This window comes from Megascapheus bottae, chromosome 12 (assembly GCF_031878675.1).
Source record: "Megascapheus bottae isolate mThoBot1 chromosome 12, mThoBot2.hap1, whole genome shotgun sequence".
Taxonomy (NCBI): Eukaryota; Metazoa; Chordata; class Mammalia; order Rodentia; family Geomyidae; genus Megascapheus; species Megascapheus bottae.
The window spans coordinates 56,857,469-56,885,420 of NC_143520.1; the positions used below are offsets into that span (position 1 = coordinate 56,857,469).

Below are 27,952 nucleotides of genomic sequence, written 5' to 3' on the forward strand. Positions count from 1 at the left end.
CACCCAGGGGTCCTCAGCTGCCACCCACCTTTAAGTTTGTCGCAGAGCATGGATAAACCTCAAAGTTTGCCCCAGCACAGGGATGAGGTGTGCTGGCTGGGTGAGTAAATAGTTGACCACAGACAGGTCCTGAAATCAAAGGAAGTAGAGGCCACAAGGCAGCAATCGGATCCTGGAGGGACACAGAAGGGACCTCTGGAGATCTGCCTTCCAGTTCTCATCCTCTTCGACTCCCAGATCTCAATGTTTGACTTGTGAGGCCAGCCAGTAGTGAGTTTCTATTGCACAACCTCCTCATGGCTCTTCTGGGCTGGCACTTGTGGAATGCATTTCAACCTATATACTCGAGTGAATGGAGAAATCTCCCGAGCTCCGTGTTGAATGAACCATTCAATGGTAGTTCAACAGACTCAGTCGAGGCACTTGCCCAAAGAGACAAGTGAAAACAGCTCTCATGTCGAGACCTGAGCTTGTTTCTGGGATGGACTGTATGTGTGCTACTTTACCTCACTGTTCTGAATTCCACTGACAGTTTATTTGTGGGTTGCTGCTCTGCCCGTCATTTCTAGATAGTCTTCATCGGTTGCCAAGCTTAGAGGTAAGGAAATTCCATTATCAGGCTGCCAGCCCTGACTTCACACTGAGCTGTGAGCACAGCCAGAGAGAGAGCTCCGCGGGGAAGTTGTTTCCCCGCCTGAGGGTGTTTTGTTTTGTTAATTAGTTAATTACTCAGAATAGATTCCCCAAAGGACCGTGAATCAATAAACCATGTTAATGCCTCTTAGTGTCACTTACCCCAGTGTGTCCTGACAGAAGGAGCCGCTGCCTCCATTTGCCCAGATCATTTGCTGGTGTGTGTGCGCGTGTGTGTGTGCGTGTGTGTGGTGGCACTGCTGGACTAAATCGGCTGTGTTTGGAGGGCACTCTCGTGGTCTCCAAGTCTACAGAAGCAGGCTCTCCAGAGCGGAGGACGCCTCTACAAGCTGGCTTCCCCATGGGAGGAACTCGGGGTCCCCAGTGCCCCTGGGACAAGGGATGCCAGCCCCGGGCGCTGGCCAGGCCGGCCCCGCGGGGCGGCGGCGGGTTGAGGGGAGTCCTGTAGTGTTTATTATAATCTCATTCCCTTTAAAAGGAAAACTATGCCCGGAATCCGGGAGGTGGCGAGCGGGGCCCAGGGCGAGGACGTGACTCGCGTCCGCCTCGGGCGCTCTCCGGGGTCCCCGAGGCTGGCGCTGAACGGGCAGCGGCGGTTACCCCGGGCCGGCCCCCACGCCCACCTCTCCACCCGCACCCCCCTCCGGGGCCCCTGCTCCCCACCCTGCGGCGGGCGGAGCCGCTCTCGCCTTTTTTGGGGCGGCAGCAGAGGCAGCGGCGACCGGACGAGTCCGGGAAGCCTGCGCCCCGGGCGCGCGCGCCACCATGACGGGAAGGTAACGGGGGACGGGGGACGGGACGTTGGACCCCCACCCGAGGCCGCACGGGGCCCACGCTCCACCCCGCGCTGGCTGCGGGGTCTCCGGGCGGGGCGGGGCGGGCATGAGGTCCGGGTGCCCCCCCCAGCCACCCCACCATCCGTGTGCCCCTCCATAATCCATGCCAGACAGACACCTCCGTCCTCACGGACCACAAGCCGGGCCAAGCAGATCAGGGCACTGCCCAAGGTCACATGCCACTAAACGACAGCGTTGGAACCGGCTTGGTCCCCTTCCCGAGCCCTCGGGGTGATGTGGGGTGAGCCTCCCGTGTGGACGGAGGGTAAAAATGGTGACTGCTGTGCGGGGAGGACGAGAACCCCAGACTCACCCGGCTGGGGAAGGGCGGGAGCGCTCGGCCTGGCAGGTGCTCCGGGGGTGCCAGATGCGGTAAGCTGGGGGGACACACTTCCATCAGTATCCTTTCTGGAGCACGGCTGGGAGGGAGAGGCGGGTCTCTGAGGACCAAGGCCCCTTGTAGTCACTGCGGCCTTGATGCGGGGCTCAGGGCAGAAGACAGGAGCCGAGCTGCTGCAGTCTCGGCTGAGAAAAGGCTCTTGGAGCGCAGGCCAGCGCCCAGGAGGGCAGGCATGTGGCTTCAAGTCCACAGAGGCACAAGGCAGTTCCCCTCCGTAGGGGCCAGCGATTCCGCCACCTCTGAGGTGGTGGCCCTTTCTGTGTCTGTCCCATGACACTAGGCCCCAGCACATGTGCTCACACTGGTGTGGTCACACTCTCTCAGCGAGGCTGCCTGCCAGTTGTCTGAGTCCTTATGCCTAGGGTTTGAGGAAAAGCAAGCCAAAGAGTAGGTAGTGGTGGGGCTGCCATGCATAGGAAGTGGCCACATTTGGCATTGAACTACCCTAATGAAGGTGTCTGTGCTGCATCTTCACCAAGAGTGAGAGGGGCGCTCACACTCACTAGGTCCACCTAGGAGGAGGTGGCGGAGTGGGGGGGTGGGTGGGAGCTGGGACCAAGGAGAATTACTGGCCATCAAAGCACACACAGATGACGGATGTCATTCCTGTCAAAGTAACGCTGCTCATCTCAGAATGGAGAAAATCCTAGGAACCCAGGAGATCACTGAATCATAAAAGAGGAAAAGAAAACAGCCTGAGATTCCTTCTGTGGACATATCCACTTTGGTGGCTTTCTTTGGTTCTCTCAGCTTTGCCCTGCAGCTGTAGACCGTCCTTGAGCCTCAATTGACACGTTCCTTTGTGTGTGTGTGTGTGTGTGTGTGTGTGTGTGTGTGTGTGTGTGTGTGTGTGTGTGATGGAGCTTGAACTCTAGGCTTGGGTGCTGTCCCTGGGCTCTTCAGCTCAAGGCTACCACCCTACCCTTGAGAAATAGCCCCACCTCTGGTTTTCTAGTGGTTAACTAGAGATGAGTCTCATGTTCTTAAGTGCCCGGGCTGGCTTTGAACCATGATCCTCAGATCTCAGCCTCCTAAGTAGCTAGGATTATAGGCCTGAGCCACCCCGCACTGGGGACACTTTCCTTTGAAGTCTGTCTCCTGCCTGTCCCAGGGGCAGATTGGTATGCCTAGATTCTGGGACCTTGTCCATACTCCTTGTGCAACTTAGATCCAGGCAGAACAATGGAAACATCATTTCTACTCACATACCTTCAGGCCTCTACTTGCCACCTTGGCATAGAGCAGGTGGTGGGCAGCAGGAGGGAACTGGTCAAAATGATCTGGAGTGGCATTTGAAGAAACTGCCCTTTACAAATAGCATCCATGGTCCTGTGCAGAGAAAGGCTGGGAAGGGATGGGACAATGGATCAGAACGCCAGTAAGCAGAGGCCCTTTTTGTGCATCTGAGTGGATGGCAGAGGGGAGGCAGAGGGAGGGTCTCTGCCAGGTGGAATGGTGGAGACTTAGCTAGCTGGCTGTGGGGTGGGCAGCAAGGGATGGGGTAAGGAAACATCTGAGAAGCTGGACATGTATAAAGGGAGCTGTCATGGCGCATCATTACTAGTCTACCAAGTAGAGACAGAGGACTACGTGCCTAGAGACACAACCAAATGGAGCTCTTCTCCAAATGGAGCTCAAAGCAAGTGAGCTCAGAGGCCTGGCATGCTGAGAATGGTGTTCCCTTCCACATGACCATCATATCCTGAGGCCACCATCTATGTCTGATTGTACACTGAGCTCCCAGCTTGTAACAGTGCAAGTGTGTGCCCTCATATCTTCTAGCTTTGACTATTCTTCTCTAGGCAAGGCCTTGGTGGCATGATTAGCTACGTGTGAAACTGGAGTCTCAGGCCAGCACACAGGCTCAAATACTGTAAAGGGCTTAAGCACAGTGTGAAGTGAGTGACAAATGACATGGTCAAATGACCCACAAGCCCAATAAAAGGCCAGGTGCACAATATCCATGGCCCCTCAGCTTACTCTCTTTTCCTCTCCTTGATCTTTATAAGCCATTCCTGTACAATGGAAGGCCTGGCTTATGGTATGTGGTAGCTCTGTGGTGTAAATACTCTCATGATTGGTTAGTTCGACTTGATGTTTAAAAAGTCTGAAAAATTGGATGCCCGGAGTTGGCCTAACGGTAGAGTGTTTGCCTAGCATGCATGAAGACCTGGGTTCGATTCCTCAGTATCTCATATAGAAAAAGCCAGATGTGGTGCTGTGACTCAAGTGGCAGAATTCTAGCCTTGAGAAAGCCCAAGGACAGGGCTCAGGCCCTAAGTTCAAGCCCCAGGACTGGTCAAAATAAATAAATAAATAAATAAGTCTGAAAAATTAACAATGAATACTTATGAGTCAGTACAAGATGGTTTTGCATTCCCCTCAAAAGCAACCTTTCTTTTCTTTGATCCCAACTCTTATACCTGACACCAGGTAACTTAAAAAGAACAGAGATGTCTCTGGCTCATGGTTCTAGAGAGCTGAAGTTCACAGAGTATTGTGCATCTGCTAAGGCTTTTCTTTAAATTCCAACAGTGCAGGGCACCATATGATGAGATGGACAAGTGTCCTTAATTTTGGCCTTTCTTCTTCATTTGCGTTTCGAAATACTAGGAACTGAATGCAGGATTCTGTGCTTGTTCTACTGTTTGAGGCAAACCCTTGGCTCTCTTCCTCCCCCTCCTCTTCCCCCTCCCTCCTTCTCCTCCCCCTTCTTCTCCCCCCCCTCCTTTTCCTCCTCCTTCTTCTTCTCCTTTGGTATCATGAGGCTTGAACTCAGCCTGGGCATTGTCCCTGAGCTCCTTGGCTCAAGGCTACCACTCTACTCTTGAGCCAAGGCCCACTTCCTGTTTTCTAGAGGTTAATTGGAGATAAGAGTCTCAGGTCCTTCTGTGCCTGGCTGTCTTTGAACCTTGATCCTCAGATCTCAGCCTCCTGAGTAGCTAGGATTATAGACATGAGCCACTATGCCCAGCTAAATGTGTCTTTTTTGTTGTTGTTGTTGGTTGGTTGTGAGATTTGAACTCGGGCCTAGGTACTATCTTTGAGCTCTTCAGCTCAAGGCTATCACCTTACCCCTTGAGCCACAGCACCACTTCCTATAGTGTGTAATATTTCTATACTAGGAATGCATGAAGTTAGCATGTATCATCATCTAGTTTAGTCAATGTAAATTGGTGTCACACTGTTCTTTCGATTATGAAATATGTGTGTATTGGCTACTCTATATTTCTTTTGGAGAAATTTCCATTTAAATTCTTTGCCCACATTTCAATTGGGATTTCTTTTTGTTGGTGAATTGTAAGAATTCTTCATATATTTGTATCAACCTAACATGAGAGATTCTCCAAAGAATAATGCACACATGCACATACTTTTTTTTTTTTGTCAGTACCAGGGTTTGAACTAAGAGTTTCTCACTTCTTGACAGGCACCCTAGCACTTCAACCAGGCCTCCATTTCCTTTCGCTTTAGTGACTATTCAAGTAGGAGTAGGATCTTCTGGTTTTTTGTCCTGGATGATGTGGACTGCAATTCTCTTTCTACAGATGTGAGCCACTACATTTAGCAGAATAATTATATAATTATATTTATTGGGGAATAAACTGAGGTTGAGGCAAGATAAAGTTTTTTTTTTGTCAGTCATGGGGCTTGAACTCCAGATTTGGGTGCTGTTCCTGAACGTTTCAGCTCAAGGCTAGCACTCTACTACTTGAGCAACAGTATCACTTTCTTCTTTTTTATTTGTTTTGCCAGTCCTGGGACTTGAGCTCAGGGTCTGTCTTGGGTTTTCTCAAGGCTAGCACTCTACCATTTGAGCCATAGCACCACTTCTGGCTTTTTCTGTGTATATACCAAGGAATAGAATTTAGAGCTGTATGCATGCTAGGCAAGCAGTCCTGGCCCCAAGAAAAAGTTTTAAAAGATAAAGCCCAAACAGAATCTTATACACTTTAGAAACTATAATCCTTAGATATTGAAGCCATTGGTTTTTGGCTTTTCTTTGTGGGACATTGTTAGATTAACAGCTCAGTTTTTTAGTTGTTACCAGTCTATTTAGATTTTCTGTTTCTTCTGGAGTCAGTTTTGGGTGGCTTTTGTTGTTTTATTGACATACATATGGTTATAATGTTTAGTTCTGTTCACTGCTTACAGGGCACATAAGCTGTTATATTTCAAAGCAGCCATGGACTTTGGAAATAGATTAGGGTCTGAGACAAATTAGATTACAAAACTCACTCTTCTTATCAAGATTAACCTGGTAGGAAAACATAAATGACCAAATGTTTCTGGGGTTAACTGTGAACCTGTGGTTAATTTTCTGGGTTGGGAAAATGTAGAATCAAATTATGTTTGCAAGTGTTTTCCACCACTTTTATGGAGGGATAAACTTCTAGAGGTCCTTGCCCTGTCATTTTTGGCTGATGACACTTTACATTTGTAGCTGGGTTCTGTGGAGCAAAAATGATGGCTGGGAATCCAACATGAACCCATCCAATCTCTGTTGCAGAATCTGCAGCAAAATGAGTGGCTAGTCTGTGCAACGGATGTTTGAGGATTGGCTTAGTCAGACTCAGGGACTAGGGGAGCCCAGTTCCTTCCTCAATTTCTTTTGGGGTCGTACTTAAACTTCACCTACCTATTACACTGTACAAAATAGCTGGGGCTATGAATTCTGTGTTCTCTGTTACTGTCAGAAGCATTCAAGATAATCAACTTAAAAAGAGAAAATAAGGCCAAGAGTGTGGCCTAGTGGTAGAGCGCTTGCCTAGCATGCACAAAGCCCTGGGTTCAATTCCTTACAAAGAAAAAGCCAGAAGTGGTACTGTGGCTCAAGTGCAAATCTTGAGCAAAAAGTGTCCAGGAACAGTGCCCAGGCCCTGAGTTCAAGCCCTAGGACTGGCAAAAAGAGACAGAGAGGGAGAGAGAGAGAGAGAGAGAGAGAGAGAGAGAGAGAGAGAGAGAGAGAGAGAGAGAGAGAGAGAGAGAGAAAGAGAGAGAGACAGACACAGAGAGAGAGAGAGAGACAGACAGAGAGAGAGACAGAGAGAGACAGAGAGAGAGACAGAGAGAGAGAGACAGAGAGAGAGAGACAGAGAGAGAGAGAGAGAGAGAGAGAGAGAGAGAGAGAGAGAGAGAGAGAGAGAGAGAGAGAGAGAGAGAGAGAGAACGATAACATTTATTTTGAGTTCTGGTTTCAGGGGTTCTGGTATGTGATTGACTGCAGTTTGGGGCCAGTTGATTGACCAGGTGGGAGACACGCATGCAGAGTCCACTATTCACTTCATGGCCAGAAAGGAAAAGAAGAAAGGGCCTGGGACCCATGCCGTCCTGCCAGGGCAGAATCACACGTCCCACTAGACCTCATCTCCCACAACGGCTCTCTCATCATCTCTTAACCGTGTCCTGGGCTGAGTCCAAAGCCATGAATACCTGACATTCCAGATCCACACTGTAGCTTTCTCTATCCAAGGCCTATGTGTGGTCCTAGCAGCCCTGAATTAATATTCCCTCTGCAATGAAAATGGTGGCTTACTTGAGAATTCTGGAGTTTGGCACTGGAGGGGCTGAACTAGGGTTAGAAAGAGGGGCACAAGCCCTGGCACGGACTTGAAGCTGCCTGAACACAACTGCCTGCCTGAGCTTGTATCAGGCCTCCACCGTCCACATCAGAGTGAATGGGTACATGTACTTTTTGGCTTTTTTCAGGCTCAGCCTCTATGTGCCATTTAGTCCCTGGGAATACCTTCAGAAACTGTTTGTTGAATTGATCAGTGTTTGAGTAACTCTAATTGAACTGCATTTCCAGATTATATTCTGACCAGGTGACGTGTGGTCACCTGACTGACAACAGAGTGGCTAATGAATATTGTCCTGTCTGGGTTTGCTGGATTTCCTTGCTAGGTGGGCCTGGCCTTTCAGTGGTGGCTCCAGTCTAGAACCATCAGCTGTCTGGGCACATAGCTCCTGTCTCTTTCTTTGGCAGTGGTTGTTCATGCTTTCTGACCTTACTGGAGAGGTTTTCAGGGAACAGGAAGCAGAGCTAAAGATTTCCATGAGTACTCAGAATCTTTATTTTCTTTGGATAATAGTGACTGACTATAGTTGCCACAGCTCCAACATTGACCTTGAGAACTTGCACTTGGATGGCAAGAAGTTTTCACAGGTAAAAAGCCTCTTCTCTAAGTTTTTTTTTTTTTTGTGGGTCATGGGGCTTGAACTCTGGGCCTGGGTGCTATTCCTGAGCTCTGCAGCTCAAGGCTACTACACTACCCCTGCGTCTTGGCATTCCCTACTTCCCGTTTTCATGTGATTAACTGGAGATATGAGTCTCACATTCTTTAGTGCCCAGGCTGGCTTTGAACCTCTATCATCAGATCTCAAGTCTCCTGGTTGTGAGTCATGGTTCCCCGCTTCTCTAAGTTTTGACCCTGTGTGGACTTCTTTTAGGGTATTTGGTATGTTAGCTGCTCAGGCTTTGTGTCCTGAGATGACATTGTAGTCTAAAACTCTCAGGGGAGGAGTAAAATGGAATGTGGTCACACAATGGCTCTCTCGATTTCCTCCCCCTCCCCCCTTGCTTTTTTGTCTCCTTTGTTTTTGCGCTGGTCCCAGGGCTTGAAGTCAGGGCTTGCCCACTGTCCCTAAACTTCTTTGCTCAAGGCTGGTGCTCTACCACTTGAACCATAGCTCCAGTTATGGCTTAAAAACAAACAAACAAACAAACAACTAGTTAATTGGAGATGAGAGTCTCACAGACTTCTCCAGCCTGGCTAGCTTCCAATAGTGGTCCTTAGGTGTCGGTCTTCTGAGTAGCTAGGATTACAGGCGTGAGCCACAGACTCTGGGCCCTCTTTAGCTGTTTCCAGAATTCACAACTTGGCCCACATGCACAGCAAGTCCAGGGGCTCCAGGTGCCCTCTGGAGCCGAGCGCAGCCAGAGACAGCGGGCACCGGGTCCACCTGCCTGGGTCACCTCAGTGCCAGGCCTGCCCAGCCCAGTCCCCTCCCTGCGGCCCGGGCCCAGCCAGCCCCAGCTCCCAGCGCTGCCCCCGCCTGCTGAACAATATCCTTTCTATTCGGAGTTGACCCCGCTGCCCTTTGGAGATCCAGCGGAACGTGAGCTCCTGTGGGGCGCGGGGGAGGCGCACGCCCTGTCGCCCTGTGGCGAAGGGGCTGTGCTCGCTGCATCCCTGCGGAGCGTGGTCTGACCGCCCGGTCCTCCAGGCAGCCCGGGACCACCGAGCCCACCATGGCGGCCCGGCTGGGCGCCCTGGCCGCGTCGGGGCTGTATCGGAGGCGCCAGCACCGGCCGAGCCTGCCGCCAGCCTCGTCCGGGTAGGTGGCGGGCAGGGCCGGGGCGGGGTCGCCAGGGACAATGGCCGGAAAGCCGCGCGGGGGCCTGGCCGGGAAACCGGGCCCGGGCTTCCCCTGGACAGCGGCTGGCCTGGCCGCTCAGGGCGCAGGGAAGCCGCCCGGCCACTTGATGGAGCTCCTTTGCTCACCTCCGAAGGTGACTGAGGCGGGGACCAGGGGCCAGCTGTCCCATGTCACCCTCTGCCTCCACACGGGGGTCTTGTGATGGCTACTTTGTAGAGGAGCAAGCTGGGGCTAACGTGGGCCAAGGCAGCGCGGCTCGACCCCAAGATGGCCATTGTTGTTTGAATCCCGGTGGGCCTGACTTGGGTAGTTTCCGGCCCGGAGCATGGCCTCGTGGTAGAGCGCTCGCCTAGCGTGCACCAAGACCGGGGTTCGGTTCCTCGGCACCACATACATAGAAAAAGGCCGAGGCGGTGCTGAGGCTCAAGTGGTAGAGCTCTAGCCTTGAGAAAGCCCGGGTCTTCGTGCATGCTAGGCAAACCCTCTACCACTAGGCCAAACTCCCCTCCCAATAACAGTATTTTTTAAACATAATTTTAAAATACAATGCATGCATTTGGTTCAGCTGGGGGAAGAGAGCCATGGGAGCAGAGTGTGTGTGGGGTCAGTGGTGCTTTCTAAGGAAGATTAGGAGGAAATGGAGGAAGTTGAGGGAGCCCCAGTCACAGGTGGGTGGGGATCTGGAGAACTTACAGAGAAAAGGCAGTCCATGGGCTGATACTATCCCCAGGTGGTATAGACTACTCCCAGCTCCTATGTGGCATACTCTAGAAAGACCTTGGCAGAAGACGTGCTAGGACATAGTCCTCAAAGATGTCTTCAGCTGAGAGCAGTAGCTGAGGGAAGGAATGGAATGGGTACTGAGAACTGCAGTCACAGCCATCCATAACCACCTCCTGCATCCTGGATCCTACCTGTGGGGCCATGACAGGCCAGGCCTGGGTGAGTCTAGGTCTCAGTAGAGAAGCTGAGGCTCAGGAAAAGGCTCCTCTGAGTACAGCCCGGGTCATCTTCACTGGCAGACTCCTGGCTGGTCCTCTGTGGTCATCTGTGGTTTGAGTGATGGTGCGAGGAGTTGGGGACAGGGCATGGATGGTACAGAAGTTACAGTGTACATGTAACACAACATGGCCAATGGACCCGGTCATGAAAATCAGCTCTTGGGAAGGTACCATGCAGCATGTATACCACTCAGCTTCATTTTTCCTTCAACTTCTGGTTCATACCATTTGACAGTTGTCGAACGTCAATGTGACATGTTTAAAATGTGTGTGTGTGTGTGTGTGTGTGTGAGAGAGAGAGAGAGAGAGAGAGAGAGAGAGAGAGCACACGTGCATGCGTGTACACTAGTAGTATTGGGCTTAAACTCAAGTGCCTTGAGCTCTTGCTTGTGTCTTTTGCTCAAGACCGGTGCTCTACTCCTTGAACCACACCTCTGCTTCCAACTTTTTGCTGATTACTTTGAGGTAAGAGTCTCTCATGGACCTTTCTGCCTGGGTTGACTTTGAACAGCAAATCAGCCTTCTGAGTAGCTAGGCATATAAGCTGGATCATTGGGGCTGGCTTAAAATATAGTTGATAATGCCAGGTGCTGGTGGTTCAAGCCTATAATCCTAGTGACTCAGGAGGCTGAGATCTGAGGATCATGGTTTAAGGCCACCCTCAGCAGGGTGAGTCTTTTATCTCCAATTAATGACAGAAAAAGCTGGAAATGGCACTGTGGCTCAAGTGGAAGAGTGCTAGCCTTGAGCAAAAGGAGTCAGGGACAGTGCCCAGGCTCAGAATTCAAGTCCCAGGGCCAGCAAACAAACAACAAAATATATTTGATAAAAAGGAAGCAGCTGCCGTGTGCTGGTGGTTCATGCCTGTAATCATAGCTACTCAGGAGGCTGAGATCTGCGGATTGCAGTTCAAAGCCAGCCCCGGCACTAAAGTTCGTGAGAGTCTTGTCTCCTATTAACCACCAGAAAGCTAGAAGTGGTGCTGTGGCTCAAGTGGTAGAGTGCTAGCCTTGAGCTAAAGAGCACAGGGACAGCACCCAGGCCCAGAGTGCAAGCCCCATGACTGACAAAAATAAATAAATAAATAAATGAATAAATAAATAAGGAAACTGAGCTACTAGAGCAAAGAGGTCCAGTTAAGGCTTCAAAAAAGCTGTCATTGGAAGTGGTGCTGTGGCTCAAGGAGTAGGCACTAGCCTTGAGCTGAAGAGCTCAGGGATAGCACCCAGGCCCAGAGTTCAAGCCCCATGACCACCACCACCACCAACAACAAAAAGCTATGATTTCAGCACGTCTTCTTGGCATATGTTACTAGTTGTGTAAATGCATCATGAATACAGCAGTTTAAGACAGAATGTTCTTTCATTTTTTTTTTTTTTTTTTTGCCAGTCCTGGGGCTTGAACTCAGGGTCTGGTCCCTGAGCTTCTTTTGCTTAAGCCTAGCACTCTACCATTTGAGCCACAGCGCCACTTCCAGCTTTTTCTGTTTATGTGGCACTGAGGAATCAAACCCAGGGCTTCCTGCATGCTAAGCAAGCACTCTACCACTAAGCCACGTTCCCAGTCCAGAATGTTCATTTTCTAGTAAATTCCTGTTTGCTGTGTCCCTCGGGGTGCATTTAGGGAGCACGGTTGGACAGTAGGGGTGGGAGCTCCCACTGGCCCCCGCTGGCCATGCTGCCGGGGACCGCCTGTGTTCCTGCTCCTAGCCTGGAGCAGCAGGCACCCCTGTAGAAAGAAGGAAGGCCAGCTCGTGTGTGATGTGGGCTATGCTTCCAGGCATTAACTCGCCTGACTCTTTCACTGTCCTTGGAGACAGCTATTGTGGTTCTTTTTACAGAGAAGGAAGCTGAGACTTGGGAAACACTTTGTTGCAAGTACCACCTGTAGGAAGGATCCTTTGCCAGGACAGCAGTCGGTTTTGCCTGACTGAAAGATTGGCTTCCCGTGGCTAGCCTCTTATAGCTAGCATTCCTCTTCCCAGGCTCCATCACTAGCTTTTAGTCTTGTGTGTAGGGGAGACTGGTGTGCAGGAAGTTCTGGAATGGCTTGTCTGTGTCGAGTGTTGGGAGCTAAGGAGACAGAGGGAGGCAGGCCTTATCCTCAGCAGCCCTTACCTCTGCCTCTGTGCTTCTGTGCTGTCTTCGGAATAATCTCCCATCACAGGGATGAGGAGAAGCGATTCCCCTTTCCCTCCACTCCCTTCCCCTGCATGGTGTACAGAGGTCCAGATGAAGAGGGCTTGTGAGTACTGCAAGGGCCCTGGAAGTGGAGCAAGATGGAGGACACCTGGGGTTCTCTGGGAGGCTCTGGGTTCCCAGAAGTGAGCTGGGCTGTGCCCTGTGTGTGTTTGTGGGGGAGGAACTGGTGTTTCCCTGACAGATTAGCTGGGCAGACTGTGTGCTCTGGTCTCTTGGGTGGAATGCTCGAAGGAGGATATGGAATGTCCATGTCTTTGACCTGCTGCCCTCTTGCAGGGAGTACAGCCCTTCCTGCTCCCTTCCTGCACTGGTGGCTGCCCAGGATTCTGGAAGGTTCCCAGACTTTCTGGGAAACAGCAGCTTCCTTTCTGTAGCATATGGACTGCCCTACCTTCAGCTCTATGTTTCAATTCAAAAATCTCTGCCTCACGTTGGTGTCCCTCTTCACTGAAGGAGAAATGAGGCCCAGAGAGGCTGCCCCTTCTTCCAGGCCCAGCAGCTTGGGGGAATTCTGAGGACAGACATGGATAGGTGAACCTGAGCTCAGTCTGCCCGGTGCTGTCCCTGAGCTCTTTTGGTGCTCAACCACTTTGAGTCACAGAGCCACTTCTGATTTTTGAGCGTTTCATAGGAGAAAGGAGTCTCACAGAGACTTTCTGCCCCAGCTGGCTTTGAACCGCAATCCTCAGATCTCAGCCTCCAGAGTAGCTAGGATTGCAGCTTGGAAGCTTTTGATGGGAGGTCCAATCTAGGCTTTGGGCCGCACTCAGTCTCCTGGACTCTAACTCCCTCCTCAGTAAGTGGAGGTGGCCACAGGGACTGTCTTTTAACCCAAGAAGATGGCTTGGAGAGAGCTTTGTGTAAGCCACGGAGCCACATAATGCCCAGGCTGGTGCTGGGATGGAGGGCGCGGGTTTCTTCATCTTGTGAAGCATTTTAACCTTGAAGGAGGGGTGTGTCTGTGGGCACAGCCTTCTGCACAGGCTCCATCCCGCTGACCTGGCACTGACCTTTTTCTTCTCCTCAGCAACATGTCTGATGCCTTGGCCAATGCCGTGTGTCAGCGCTGCCAGGCCCGCTTTGCTCCTGCTGAGCGCATCGTCAACAGCAACGGGGAACTGTACCACGAGCACTGTTTTGTGTGTGCCCAGTGTTTCCGGCCCTTCCCGGAAGGGCTCTTCTATGAGGTGAGGAGGCTGAGGACAGGGGGGGCGGAACAGGGGGTGCTGGAACCCTCAGCCTCCTTCTGGGAGTCTGGATCTGACCAATGGCAGGGCTGGCCCTGTGTGCCACACCTGCAGGAGCCCAGTCATCACTTGTGACATGTGACTCTTCCTCCAGCTTCCTCTAGGCAGGGGCTGCACAGGCCCTATCTTCATGGTGCTTCCCCTCTGTTTGGATCACATTGTCAATTCACTGATTAAGTGGTCCGTCAGACTGACAGCTGAGGCTTTGTTATTATGGAATCTCAGAGTGGAGGAGAGCCACATACATGTGGTATAGGGGATCGAGCATGTGTAAAGGCTCTGTGGTGGGAGACTGTCTGGAGAGTAACTGGAGGCAGAGGCAAGGAGGCAGTTCTCCTTTGATCCTATGACGTTGACTAGACCCCAGTCTTCCTTTTTGAGAGACTGGAGCTGCTCCAACACAGAAGCAGAAGTCATACCACTTGCCTGACACCGGGGAAGGATGTCAGGTACAGTGGTATACTCTTGTAATTCCAACGATCAGGAAACGGAAGTAGGAAGGCCATGAATTCAAGGCCAGACTGAGCCACCGCATGAGATTGTCTCAAAAGGTACAAAAGGAAGGAAGGGAGAGGGGGCATCTGGAAAAGAAAAGGACCCCTGTAGTCACAGTGCTGAGCAGTCAATGAGCAGGTAGGAACTGGAGTTGGGAGACTAAGGAAAGAACAGGAGTTCACACCACCCAGTCCAGGTGAAGGTGACACAGGCCTGGCTCCCCCAGTGGCTTACAAGTGCAGGTTGGTAAATCTTCAGTCATACAACCTGTTGTTAAAGACAGTCATTAACAAAAAGTATAGAACTATGCAGCGAGATAACATTTTTATTTAAAATGAAGGTAACAAATACTTAAAAAAGACGTTACATGTTCTGTGTCATCCGTGCTTCTGAGATTCTTTCTGTGCATCCTGTCAGTGATGTGGTTCCTGCACTCTCATCTCAGCTCCACAGCTCTATACCATTGCCAGCCCGGGATTGGTCTGCTAGGAATATGCATATCATGCATATCATAGCAATTGGCTGTGTGCCTGCCCCTTACCCTGCTCCACAGAACTGGGTGTTGAGCGTTGACTAGCACTCCACCGTTGGTGCTGGCAGGGTGGGGAGGACCAGGGTTGGAAGCTGAGGTGGTGCTTATGGGCTGGCCTGGTGAATGGATGTGGGTGTGATCTGTTCAGCAGAGTGGGCGTGGCTCTAGCAGAGTGGGCGTGGCTCTCTTAGCCTCCCAGTCTCCTGCACGATCTGGCTAATTAATAGTCAAAACAGTGAGTGGGGAGGCTGAGCCTTGAAAAGGGACTGTGTGCCCAGGATGAAGCTTAGCCCAGAGTAGGCTACTGTTTAAACCTCTGCTATGCTTCCGGTTCCCGGGAAGGGCTGCACTAGCTGTACTCTAATGATCCTCATTATAGAAAACTGGAAAGTCAGACTATTTGAAAAAAGCAACAAAAAAACTGGTTTCTGCTTGCTGAAGATTTGGGGCCTCCCATTCTCCAGTCTTCTTGGGTGATGGTCAGTGGCCCCTGGGAGACCTGGACTGCTCACCCAGAAACACTCAGGAAGTAGGGCAAAGGGATGCATATTATTTAAACTTGACGTCATCCCGCTCCTTCTCAAGCATCTTCTCCCTCCTGGCCCGCCCTCAGGAAGCACAGTGTCAAGTTCTTTTGCACAGTAGGGGCCCTCGCAGAGCTGGCTTGGGGTCTGTGCAGCTCCTACGAAGGCCCCTCACTTTACACTCTCAATCCCCTGCCCCAGCATCTGTCTGGAGGCCCCTGCTCTCCTGCTGTACCTCATCCCCTGCATCAGGTTCTGGCCAACAAAGATTCCTGAATGATGGGTGACTTACTTATCTTCTGTCTGTGGTCCACTTTCAGTTTGAGGGCCGGAAGTACTGCGAACATGACTTCCAAATGCTCTTTGCTCCATGCTGTGGATCCTGTGGTAAGAGCTGGCAACAGCATCCACCCTGGGCTGTCCTCAGAAGTGGAAGGCAGGCAGGTGGGGATTCAGTGTAGAGAGGGGGATTCCCTGACGACCTCACTGAGTCTCTCTGAGCATTGCTCTTCATCCCCCCTGCAGCATCCCTTTCCCACCCTGCAGGTGCACACCTAGGACCAGGCTGACACCGGGTGGGGCATTAGTATGGGTGATCTCTGTTGGGGAGGGGCCTGAGGCTGGGGGCAGCAAGAACATCTTTTCTTCTAGGTGAATTCATCATTGGACGTGTTATCAAGGCCATGAATACCAACTGGCACCCAGGATGCTTCCGTTGTGAGCTGTGTGGCGTGGAGTTGGCTGACCTGGGCTTTGTGAAGAACGCGGGCAGGTAAGGTGCCTGTGTCTTTTCAGGGCAGACAGGGGCCTCTCACAAATACTAGATGCTGAATGAGCACCAGGTACCTTCTAGGCTCCATGTCCTATCCTGCCATGACTGTGCTTTCCACTCTGTTCCTACAAGATGGCTGATTTCCCCCAGAATGTGGGTCAGAGAGGAGAGCAGACACAGGGTGAGAGCCTGGGTGGGTAGTCAGGCTTCTCGTGGACAGCCAGTGGAAATGGAGGACTAGAATGCCCAAGGAGGAGCTGTGTGATGACTGAGGTGGATGGAGCTTTGAGTTGAGTGGACTCCACTGGGGCCAGCCCAACATGTTACCCCTAGCCCAGCACCCACCCAGATGAATAGCTTTGGGGAGCCCCTATCCAGTGCCCCATGCAGTGGCTCCTTTAGAGCCTCCTGGCTTGTGCTGGCTGCCTCTGGATGGAGTTGGATCCATCTCTTGTGTAGGTTAGGATTGTTTGGAGATTTACTCTCTGTCCATCACGTCTGCTGCTGCACATAACGTCCCAAACCTCTGAACAGCCTCTCTGGAAAGTTCAGACTCTCCCCTTCCCATGTCCTCCCCCATCTTTCACTACCTGCTATCTCCACTGGGGGCTCCACTGGGAATTCCAAATGCAATAGATTCCCCAACTGAGCTGCACGTTTCCTCCACTGACAATCGAATCTGCTCCTCTTCCTATCCCTGTGGCAGAAAAGGCAGCGTGATCTGGAAGACACACCTAAGATGTCCACATCCTGGGCACTTGATTCTGTATCAAAACACTTCCATTGGTCCCTCCTGTCCCTCCCTGCAGGGAGCTTATGAGTATCTGTTCCAGGAGAGGGAATGCTGGCCTTTGGGGTCACACAGAGCCTGGTCCTCAGCTGGGTGTTTTGGTAAGGGCCACAGGACCCTGGGGTGCAGTAGAGTGGGCAAGCACCAGCGGTGGTGGAGGGAGGCGATGCTCATGAGCTGGAGGGAAACTCTGGGGGAACCCAGATGTGGGCCTACCTGCCATGGGTGCTGGACCCTTCTGGGTTTTCTTTTTTTTTTTTTGTCCTGCCCCACCCCTCCCCCCTCCAGTCCTGGGGCTTGAACTCAGGGCCTGGGCACTGTCCTTAAGCTTTCTCATGGCTAACATTCTACCACTTGAGCCACAGCACCTCTTCCGGCTTTTTCTATGCATGTGGTATGGAGGAATGGAACCCGGGTCTTCATGCATGCTAGGCAGGCATTCTACTGCTAGGCCAAACTCCTGGCCCCTTCTGGAGCCAAGGCTTTCCTGGGGCTACTGTCCAACATTCTGGTTGGGGAAACTGGAGGAATCCAGAATACTTTATATCTTTCTCTCTCTCTCTCTCTCTCTCTCTCTCTCTCTCTCTCTCTCTCTCTCTCTCTCTCTCTCTCTCTCTCTCTCTCTCTTTGTCATGGCTATCATGGGGCTTGGGCACTATCTCTGAACATTTTTTTTTTTTTTTTTTTACTGAAGGCTAGCACTCTACCACTTGAGCCACAATACTATTTCAGGCTTTTTCTGTGTATGTGGTATTGAGGAATCGAACCCAGGGCTTCCATGCATGCTAAGCACTCTACCACTAAACCATATTCCTAGCCCCCAGAAGTACTTTAAAAAGTAAAATGTGGACAGGCGCAGTGGCTCACACCTATAATCCTAGCTACTCAGTAAGCTACGATCTGAAGATCGTGGTTCAAATCCAGCCCGGGTACTAAAGAACGTAAGACTATTATCTCCAGTTAACCACTAGAAAACCAGAAATGGCGCTGTGGTTCAAGGGGTAGGGCAGTAGCCTTGAGCTGAAGAGCTCAGAGACAGTACCCAGACCCAGAGTCCAAGCCCCATGGTCCGCAAAAAAAGAAAAGAAAAAGAAAAAAAAGAAAAAGTAAAATGTGATAGAGAGTACAGTGTTGGTATAAGGACTGGGCCCAAGGCAGGGCAGCTGTGGGAGGGATGAGTAAAGGGAGCCCTCATTCCCACCCTCCAGTTAGACTGCTATCTGATGTAGAGCTTCCTTTACCCATGGGATCCGATGCCTCTGGGGCCACCAGAACCACCATAGGAACAACCACAAGAGAGGCTGTGCTTTACAACCTGCCTGCGGGGTTGCCCTTGGTGAAATGCAACACATCTGTCTCATGGAGCAACCACAATAACCTCCTCCACCTTAAGGTCACAATTACAGTTATGACCAGTGCAAACAAGTACATAAAAGGATGTGCCAGAGCAGACACGTGCACACTGCCAAGTGAAGCAGCTCCAGGTTGAGCTGCCTGAGGCTAGCCGAGGCCTCTTGGGAGGGAATGAGGCTCAGCTCAGGATAGCTCTTCTGAGTGTGCATTAGTGGGAGACAGGGCCAGTATTTGACTTCTGGCCTGAGGTCAGCTCTCATGACTATTCTTCAAGACTGGGTTACCTAATCCTTCCATGAGGCTTGGAGTTGTCTGACCACAAGCAGCAGGAAGGAGCAGGAGTCCAGAATGGAGCTCAGCGCATCTAGGCCAGAATGGTTGGGGTGGGAAGTATCCCATGCAACCAGTTTAAAATGGACTAACAGAGTTTGGCTGTCATTGAACAGTCCCTGTCCCCCTTAAGTTTGGCAAAAGGGCCACAAAGGGAACTCAGTGTACCTTGTGCTTTAAATGAAATATTCAGCTCTCCATCAACATTTGTAAGTTCTTCATCTGCTGAGTTCTGAGTAGCCTGCCTTGTGGCTCTTTCTGCAGGGCTTTCCTGCTGTGCGTGTCTGGAGTGGGATGGAGGGCCAGTGGGGAAAGAAAGATCTGCATTGTTTCAGAATCATTCCTCCGTCTCTCTTCCCTCTTGGCATGGATGAAGTCATCAAGTGTCTGGGGGCCTCAAGGAAGCAGGGCAGGCGCAGCCCCTGCAGAGGAGGCGGCTTGCCTTTTCCCACAGCTAGTTGCCACTTGTGTCTGGTTAACATTGAGCTCCTACAAGGCGACCTGGACATTCAGATAGATAGATGGTGGAGGGAAGAGTGACAACCTGCTGGGATTTTAGGTTGCTTTCTCAGTACTTGTTGGGAAAAGATAGTCTCCTTTTTAAAGGACCTTCTGTGGCAGTCCGAGGCTGGCTTTGTCGGGGGTGGGGGGGAACGGGGCAGTACTTGGGGCTCACAGCTCTGACCTGGCACTCATTGAGCTCTCGTTGGTTTTCCCTTCAAAACTGGGGGGCGGACCTGCGAGCTTCTTGCCACAGAGTAAGTTACACAGGGCGTGGCGGAACTTCTCCGCCACGAAGAAGTACATGACAGGGTCGAGGGCCCCGTTGAGGCTGGTGAGGCAGGAGGTGATACGATTGCCCAGAGCCAGGAGGCGCTGGGCAGAGCAGGAGGCACGGCTGTGTTGGTAGTGCACCACATAGATGAAGCGGTGGACATGATAGGGCACGAAACAGATTAAGAAGATGATGAGCACCACGGCGATCAAGCGGACAGCTTTGTTCTTGAGGCGTTTCTCCACGCGGGGGCCTTGCCGAAGGCTGCGGATGGTCAGCAGGTAGCAGGTGACCGTTGTGACAAAAGGGAAGGTAAAAGCCACTGCCAAGGATGTCAGGGCGTTTCGGGAGGCCTTCTCCCGGTACAGCTGCAGGCACACCACTGTGTGGTTGGTCTGCACTGTCTGGGGACTGCCCAGCAGCGGGGCCATGGCTATGGTCACCACCACCCAGAGGAAGGCACAGGCCAAGTGGGCATAGAGGGGCCTGCGCAGCTTGAGGGACTTGACCGGGTGCACAATGGCCAGGAAGCGGTCAGCGCTGATACAGGTGAGGAAGTAGATGCTGGCATACATGTTGAGGTAGAAGAGGAAGCCGGTGAGTCGGCATGGGATTTCTCCAAATGGCCAGTGGTTCCCAGAGAAGTGGTACACAAGACGGGTGGGCAGGACCAGCACGCAGGACAAGTCGGCCACAGCCAGGTGCATCAGAAACACATTGGCTGGGGTGCCTGACTTCCGATCCCGTATGAAGAGCCACAAGGCCAGAGCATTGCCCACAAAAGCTAAGATGAAATCCAGGAGGTAGAAGCAAGCAAACAGCATATTCTCCAACGTTGTCTCCTTCCCACATTCCTTGTCCTCATCCAGGGAGGAGTTGTTGGCTAGACTCCAGGAGGTCACCTCCAGGCCGTTCATGCTGTGGCCGGAAGTAGAGCTAGGTTAAACCTGGAGGAAATATGCAATCGGATGATGGGGAGCTGGGAATGAAACCTCTGATGTGCACCCCCGCCCCCCACCAAGAACCTCCCATCCTAACTCCAAGAGGAAAGGAGCTGCTCACTGCAGGGATGTCATGTGTCTTTAGGAGGAAATTGAGCACCAGAGCATCTGAATATCAGCCAAAGCACAAACAAAACAGATTTCCCTTGGAGTTTCCCTACCAAGCAGCTGTGTCCTTGCTGGGCACGAAGTTAGCACAAGCTTCTTTAAAGCTTCCGCTGTCTTGCTCAGATTGCTAGCCCAGCACTTGAAGCCTGGCCTGGGCTTCAGACAGGATGGGGTCCCAGGACTCTGGATGAGCTGAGTCTCTGGGCACAGGACTGGGGCTCAGAGAAGGGGAGTTGGGCAGGTTTGGCTGTAACAGGAAGCTATGGTGGCAGCTCCGTGGTCAGGCAGTGGCGATGACCTTTATATCGGCACCTCTTCCACTCTGCTTCCAGACTCACTAGCTCTTTCTGGAAGCCAGGTAAGGAATCCTCATGGCTAGTGGTATTGGTGCTGGGTTCTGAATGACATTGCAGCCTGAGTCTTGAGCAAATCTCTCTCTGGCCCCGACAGACAAACAAGAACAGGACACAGTGCGGAGGGCTACACTGAATTCAGTCTATGATCCTTAGGGCAAACTAATATAAGGGGACAGGAACAAAAGATCTCCTTTCCACCAGGGTGATTCTGTTCTGGGTTGATTTTTCCTGGCTCTGGGTGTCCCCTTCCTCCCTTCCCCCTGATCACCTCCCCCGCCCCCCCTGCCTGCCCATCATACCTTTGCCCCTCACCTCTTTGCAGCTGATCCGGGAGGAAAAGGCAGGTCTGAGATGGCACGTGGCTGTGGTGGTACCCGCAGCAGCGCTGGCACTGGGCTCCCTGTGGCTGAGGGTGGAAAGCTGGCTATTTAAGGGGTAGCCGTGGCCCTTCTAAGTCCCTGAAAGGCCACTTCATTCCTGAGAGGTCCCTTGCAGGGTGGACTGGGCCTTTAGCTGCCTGTGTTGCCACAGAAGCTGTGTCCCCAGCTTGTGCCACCGGCCAACTTTGACACTGAACATCACAGTGTGTGACTGTCTCCGGAGCTCGGGAATAAGCAAGGGCTGCGGGTGTGGGGGGGTGTTGGTGGGGGTCTCTGGCTGGAATTGATGGACACAACAGGACGTTTCAGCAGGGAAGGATTTCCTACTAAGGAGGGGGAGACAGAAAGGGGCCAGCCACCATGGCAACGAGCCAGGCTCCCCGGCCTGCTGGGTCAGGGGAGGGGGTCGTGAATGGAGAGGGTGGGAAGCTGAGGGAGGCTTGTTTACCAAAAGAGAGGGGATTCTTTCAGGGTCCCTGTGTCCTGCCCTGTATAATTAGGCACCGCTCTGGCTTGCGGGATAAATCATGGCCTTTATGTGGAACCCAGCACAGCTGCAGGCCAGTTCATAATGGGGTGCTGTCTGGTCCCAGAAGAAATTGGCCCTACAGCTCTGGTCCTGGCCTCTGCAGGCCCCTCCTCTACCCCATCGGAGCCCTTCCCCACCCTCCCAGACTCCTCCCAGATGTGGCTCAAGGCTTGAGTGACAGCTTTGAGGTGTCAGGAAATCAGGCCTGTTTAGTCCTCCTGTCTTTCCAAAAATGGTTCTTCATTAATTGGGGGGAGGGGGAGGGTCTAAAAAGCTGTCCTAGTTTCAAAAGACTTCAGTGTTTTAGTTAAAATACTTGAAGTGCATGTGGGAAGACCTGTCGTTCATCATCTTACATTTATCTTTCGCTCAACCCTGTGCAGCGGGGACTATTGTTCCATTTCACAGATAAGGAAAGCAAGGTTCAGAGAGGTGAAGTAACTTACCCTGTGGGCAAAGGTATGAGAAGCAGTCGTGTGACCCTTCAACAGTTAAACTTCCTGTGTGTTGTTTGCTTTGCTGTTTTTCTCAGTATCGTACATTTGCAGTTCTGCCTGAATTCTGACAGTTACCTTTGGATCTTTTATTTTTTCCCTTGCCAATCCTGGAGCTTGATTTCTGGGCCTGGACACTGTCCTTGATCTTTTACTCAAGGCTAGCACTCTATCACTTGAGCCACAGTGCCACTTCTGGTCTTTTCCGTGTATGTGAGACTGAGAAATCAAACCCAGGACTTCATTCATGCAAGGCAAGCACTGTACCACTAAGTCACATTCCCAGCTGAATGTTGCCTTTGGATCTGGTCCTGGGGTCTGATCTGTCCTGAGACTGCTTTCCCTGTGCAGGAGTGTTTCATGCAAGACTGATAGTCTGCTCACCTCTCCAGCTGAGAGTTCGAGGGTGTGTATGTGTCTGAGTACAGGTGTGCGATACTCTCTTCTCTATCTGTGCCTCAGGAATGGTTGTGTGGAAGAACTGAGTCATTCTGGCTAGAAATGGGGGAGTGAGAAAGTAGCTACTCTGAGCTGGGAACTTCTGGTCTCATGGACTTTCTATTCTTTTGTGGTGCATAGAATGGAATCCAGCATCTCACACGGAACCACGCTCCCATCACCCGAATGGGATCTGTCACTGGTGGTAGCTTCAAGGACGTTGACCATTGCAAAGAATTTTGGGACTTGAGTGGATGGTGTGTGTGTGTGTGTGTGTGTGTGTGTGTGTGTGTGTGTGTGTGTGTGTGTGTGTGTGTGTGCACATGTATATGCACTGTCCTGAGGCTTGAATTCAAGGCTTGGGCTCTGTCCCTTAGCTTTTTTGTTCAAGATTCTACCACTTGAGCCACTCCTGGTTTTTTTTTTGTTGTTGTTGTTTTTTTAGTGGTTCATTGGAGATAAGAGTCTTGTGGACTTTGCTGCCTGGGCTGGCTTCAAACTTTGAGTTTCAGATCTCAACCTCCTAAAAAACTAGGGTGACAGGTGTGAGCCCCAGACTCCACGCCAAGAATATGTGGTTTTGTTTTCTTTCAGAAATAGGGTTTTACTGGGCCAGGTGTTTGGGCTAGGGGTAGAGTGCTTGCCTAGCATGCATGAAGCCCCAGGTTCAGATCCTCGGTACCACATACATAGAAAAATCTGGAAGTGGTACTGTGGTTCAAGTGGTAGAGCTCTAGCCTTGAGAAAGCCCAAGGATAGTGCTCGGACCCAGAGTTCAAGCCCCAGGACTGGGAAAGAAAGTAAAAATAAAATAAAGTGAATCCCATTTTCCTATTAAAAAAAAAAGAAATAGGGTTCTACTATATAGTCTCAGCTGGCCTTGAACGCATGATCCTCTTGCCTCCAGAGTGGTGGGATTTCAGACTTGTACCACCATGCCCAGCTGTGCGGAGCTACTTTCCACAGCTTTGAAAGCATTCTTCCACGCCAAGGAGGAGTTTCAAAATTGTGGGGAATAAAGAGTGATGAGGAACAGAACTGAAGTGAAAGAGTCACAGGAAGGTCACAGTCCCACAGTGGGGAGTGCCACTTAGCCCTAGGCCTGCTATGAACCTAGGCCTGGATGGGTGCTGGGGACAGGTGTCTGAGAGACAGTGGGTTCTGGTGGTCACCAGGAAGAAGGCTACAGAGACAGGCCACACCTGCTACCATTACAGGGTAGGGAGAATCAGAGGTCCTGGGCTCCTGTTTTGGCTTGGGCTATGTTGTCACAAGGAGATGATGATCAGTGTTTTACCTTCCTCTCTAGCACAATCATTTGTTCACTCACTCACACAGTCTCCATGCTGTGCATCTAGGGCCAGGACGTAGCTGAGGGTGTCCCGGGCGCCTCAATGGGGTCTTTTGCCCTATACACCAGTAAGAGCCCAGGGCAAGTAGGGAGAGGAGGAGTTTGCAGAATGCAGTCCAGACTTAAGCAGATGAGTAGGTGTTAGGCCCTGGATGGGGTATTGAATTGGCTGCCCTGGTAATTGCCTGGCATTCGTTCCTTGTTGGGGGTTCTTTACTGCAAATCAATTTCTTCTGTAGGCTCCCTGACTGACCTATACAATGAACCTACAGTCAAGTAGTCCTGGAGACCAGTGTGTGTGTGTGTGTGTGTGTGTGTGTGTGTGTGTGTGTGTGTGTGTGTGTGTGTGTGTGTGTGGTGGGGGTAGAGAGATACCCTTTGGACTGGGGTCCTGGGAAGAAGGCCTGGCTATATCAGAAGCACTTCAGATTGGGGTGGCAGGTGGGAACCTGAAATAAGGGTATTGTGAATCTTTGCCTGGAGATCCTGAATCTAAATTCTTCCCACCTTTGACAGGGGAAACAGAAACCATGTTGATTTCTCACTCACTTGAGACCACAGCTGTCACCAGTGCAGGAGCAGCATCTGAAACGGTTCTGAGGCCTTTACAAAAAAAAAAAAAAAAAAAAAAAAAAAAGACGCTGTGATGGCAGGCCTTGGTTCAGGGGCCTCTGTGTGACACAGCTGCACTGTCTCTGGAGACAGAGAGTGCCTGTGCTTGCTCCCTTTCCTCTTCGTCCCGCAGAGCCCAAGGGAAGGGGCTGAGCAGCCTCGCGTCCTGACTGTTGGGCCAGTGTGTTAGGCACAGTGTGTTTTTAAAGCTCACATTCACTACAGATCATCCGTATCAAAAGACATTTGGGATCTAAAACTAGCAAATGTTAACTCCCTGTCTCCCTTATGCCACCAAATATCCTGGGCTCAGGCAAACAGAAAAGAAGACACATCCCATCTGAAAACAGTGACTATGAGTATTCTGTTCTTTCTATTCTTTTCCTGAGCATAGGAGCATGCCCCTTTTAGAGGAAGCACCTACAGCCTGCCAGGCCTCAGGATTGGGCAGCTGGCTCTTCTTTAATCTTAGTTATTTTCCTTTGAAGCACCCAGTTCTCACAGAGGCCCCAGGCAGGGTCTTGGCCTCTCTTCTGGGTTGGGTCCTGCCGGAGCCAGTGGCCTGTCCCTAACCTTTGTCTTTCATAGGCATCTCTGCCGGCCTTGCCACAACCACGAGAAGGCCAAGGGCCTGGGCAAGTACATCTGTCAGCGGTGCCATCTGGTCATTGACGAGCAGCCCCTCATGTTCAGGAATGATGCTTACCACCCGGATCACTTCAATTGTACCCACTGTGGGTAGGTGCCCAGCCCTGTTTCCTGTGGGGCAGGTAGAGATGCAGGGATGCAGGAGCAGGTGAGAGGTAGGTCGGTCTGGCAGAGAGGACATCAAGTATGAGGGGTGCAAGATGGTAGGGTGGAAGCAGAGTGTGTGTGTGGGGGGGGGGTGGAGGCTCTTCTTTCCAGGGCTCTGTTCACTTGAAACTTGGAGGCCAAAGCTGGGAAGCCCCTCCCTGTCATGATTAAGATGGGGTAGAGAGGAAGGGAGAGAGAGCAGTTGGCTGTGGTAGTGGAGAGGGGTCAAGAAAAGAGAAATGCCAGATCCCTTTTGGTCCCCCCTGATTCCAGACACCCCTTCTGTTTGAAGGAGGAGGGGTCCTGAGAACACGCTAGCTCCTCAGAGGGAGGACAGGGCAGAAGACAGACGCCCTTCTGCAAGGACTGGACAGGAATTTTGTGCCCGAGGGCCTGTCTGGGGCATACACAGGAAATCCTTTCCAAAGACCAGAGATCAGAGACAGCTGCTGCTGACCCCAAGCGCACGCTCTGGTTATACGGTGGCTGGGCTGCAAACAGGCAGGGAAGTAATGGAGATGCTTGGTGCTGTCTTATAGGAAGGAGCTGACGGCTGAGGCCCGTGAGCTGAAGGGGGAGCTCTACTGCCTGCCTTGCCATGACAAGATGGGCGTCCCCATCTGTGGGGCATGCCGCCGGCCCATTGAGGGCCGGGTCGTCAATGCACTGGGCAAACAGTGGCACGTGGAGGTGAGCTGGGCAGTGGCATGTGGCTTCTCCTTGTGCTGGCCAACGGGTCCCTCATTATCCAAGGGAGGGGAGAGACCCAAGCCCACAGGCCCACCCAGATTCTGTCACACCCCTAGAGGCATTCTAGGGGATTCAGAGTTGGGAGCAAACCTTGGACAGCATCTGCCTGCAGACCCTGTGGTTGTGGTTGGTAGCTGTGGTATGCACACTCTCACATAGATGAGGTGCACACCTGGGTCCCCGGAGCCCTTGCCCTTGGGCTGAGCTGTGATACTCTTGAGGACATACTTCAAATGGAAGTTTGCATGGCCAGTGTCTGGCTCTCTGTGTCCTGAGTTATGCCATAGTAGTTTGCTTGACAAGAGAGGTCCCTGCCCTTTGGGAAGAGTATATTCCCCCATGTTGACTGGGATGAAAGGTGCTTCTCAGTTACTCTGAGCTTGTGGGGTACACAGGAGGTACCCACATAATGGAAGGACGGCTCTCACCAGCTCCTTGCTGGCCCTGGTTTCTTGGTTGAAGGGTGAAGAAGTCTGAGGACACAGGCCTCATCAATGTGTATGCCCCATGAGTAGGTGGTTAGGCTTTCTGCCCAGTTGTGAGCCCTGCTTGCCCTGTTTTCTGGGGTGTCTGTCAGTCCTGATGTCCCCCGCACTGTCCTCTCTCCCCAGCATTTTGTCTGTGCTAAGTGTGAGAAGCCCTTCCTGGGACACCGGCACTATGAAAAGAAGGGCCTGGCTTACTGTGAGACCCACTACAACCAGGTGGGGCCTGGGGCAGAGTCTGCAAGGACACTGGGATCCAGGGAAGGCTGGGGTCTCAGGAGCCAGAGGAAGGTGGGCAGGGACTGTTGTGTGATCGGGAGGACTGCTCCAGGGACAGAGGCTGGGCCTGTGTGTTCGTGGCTGGAGGTAGGCTGTCCTTATCTGAAAAGTGTGCCCTGTGGCCTTGGAGACTGCAAATGAAGGTTAAGTCAAAGCCCATCCTAATTAGCCAGGTGCTCTCACCACAGGCAGGAAGGGCTCGAGGCGTGCCTGAGAGTGAGTGGCTGTGGGGAGGCCCTGGGCGAGGGCACGATGCCCATGACCAACACTGAGAGCCCTTTTCTGTTCACAGCTCTTTGGGGATGTCTGCTACAACTGCAGCCATGTGATCGAGGGTGATGGTGAGGCCCCTCGTCCTCGCGCCCTTCCCTCTCTGCCCCCGCCTGTTTTTTTTCTCTCAGGGCTATGGGATCTGCAGCTGCAGGCCCAGCTGGGCCTGGCTTTGCACAGCTGGGCCTGCAGCTGGCTTGGGAAGGGCCTGCTAATCCCTTGTCTACTCTCATAGTGGTGTCTGCCCTCAACAAGGCCTGGTGTGTGAACTGCTTCTCCTGCTCCACCTGCAACAGCAGGCTCACCCTGAAGTGAGTTATGGGGGGCTTTCGGTGGGCCTTTCCTCTCCTCAGCCTGCTTCTTGCATGCCTGTGTGGGATGTGGTCAAGCTCTGGAGATCTGGGGAGGTAGGAGACTGTCCAGGGCTGGGGCAGGCTGGCATAGGATGGTGGGACCAAGGGCTGAGGAAGCCCACCCCTCTTGCTCCCATTCATGGCATGGGATCAGCTTCAGTGGGGCACAAACTTCTGGGTTTGGTCCCCAGGAACAAGTTTGTGGAGTTTGACATGAAGCCCGTGTGTAAGAGATGCTATGAGCGGTTCCCACTGGAGCTGAAGAAGCGGCTGAAGAAGCTGTCGGACCTGAGCTCCCGCAAGACACAGCCCAAGGCTGCAGATGTCAACTCTGCTTAAAGCCTTCCAGCCTCTTTCCTAGGATCTCTGCCATCTCCTAGCTGCCTCTCACTTTTGCTTTGGGCCCTCTGCCCCTTTTTTTTAAAAAAATTTTTAATGTTTTTGGTGGGTCATGGGGCTTG

General features: G+C 52.0%; 2 protein-coding genes across 5 annotated transcripts; one reads left to right on the forward strand and one right to left on the reverse strand.

Moving 5' to 3' along the window:
• The first annotated feature begins 1,202 nt into the window (after positions 1 to 1,202).
• Lims2 (LIM zinc finger domain containing 2) lies at positions 1,203 to 27,905 on the forward strand. 4 transcript variants are annotated; one of them, XM_090343027.1, is made up of 10 exons: positions 1,203 to 1,430; positions 13,500 to 13,659; positions 15,591 to 15,657; positions 15,922 to 16,042; positions 25,148 to 25,297; positions 25,894 to 26,044; positions 26,716 to 26,808; positions 27,161 to 27,209; positions 27,374 to 27,449; positions 27,683 to 27,905. In XM_090343027.1, exons 1-10 carry the CDS (start codon positions 1,420 to 1,422, stop codon positions 27,828 to 27,830), a joined length of 1,026 nt encoding a protein of 341 aa, XP_090199153.1. In that variant the 5' UTR covers positions 1,203 to 1,419; the 3' UTR covers positions 27,831 to 27,905. The 4 variants fall into 4 exon arrangements, with proteins under 4 accessions (XP_090199153.1, XP_090199149.1, XP_090199152.1 ...); XM_090343023.1 differs by lacking the exon at positions 1,203 to 1,430 and adding an exon at positions 1,632 to 1,862; XM_090343026.1 differs by lacking the exon at positions 1,203 to 1,430 and adding an exon at positions 7,983 to 8,056.
• Gpr17 (G protein-coupled receptor 17) lies at positions 17,383 to 20,227 on the reverse strand. The gene has a single exon (XM_090343022.1). It carries the CDS (start codon positions 20,205 to 20,207, stop codon positions 19,188 to 19,190), a length of 1,020 nt encoding a protein of 339 aa, XP_090199148.1. The 5' UTR covers positions 20,208 to 20,227; the 3' UTR covers positions 17,383 to 19,187.
• Positions 27,906 to 27,952: the final 47 nt, after the last annotated feature.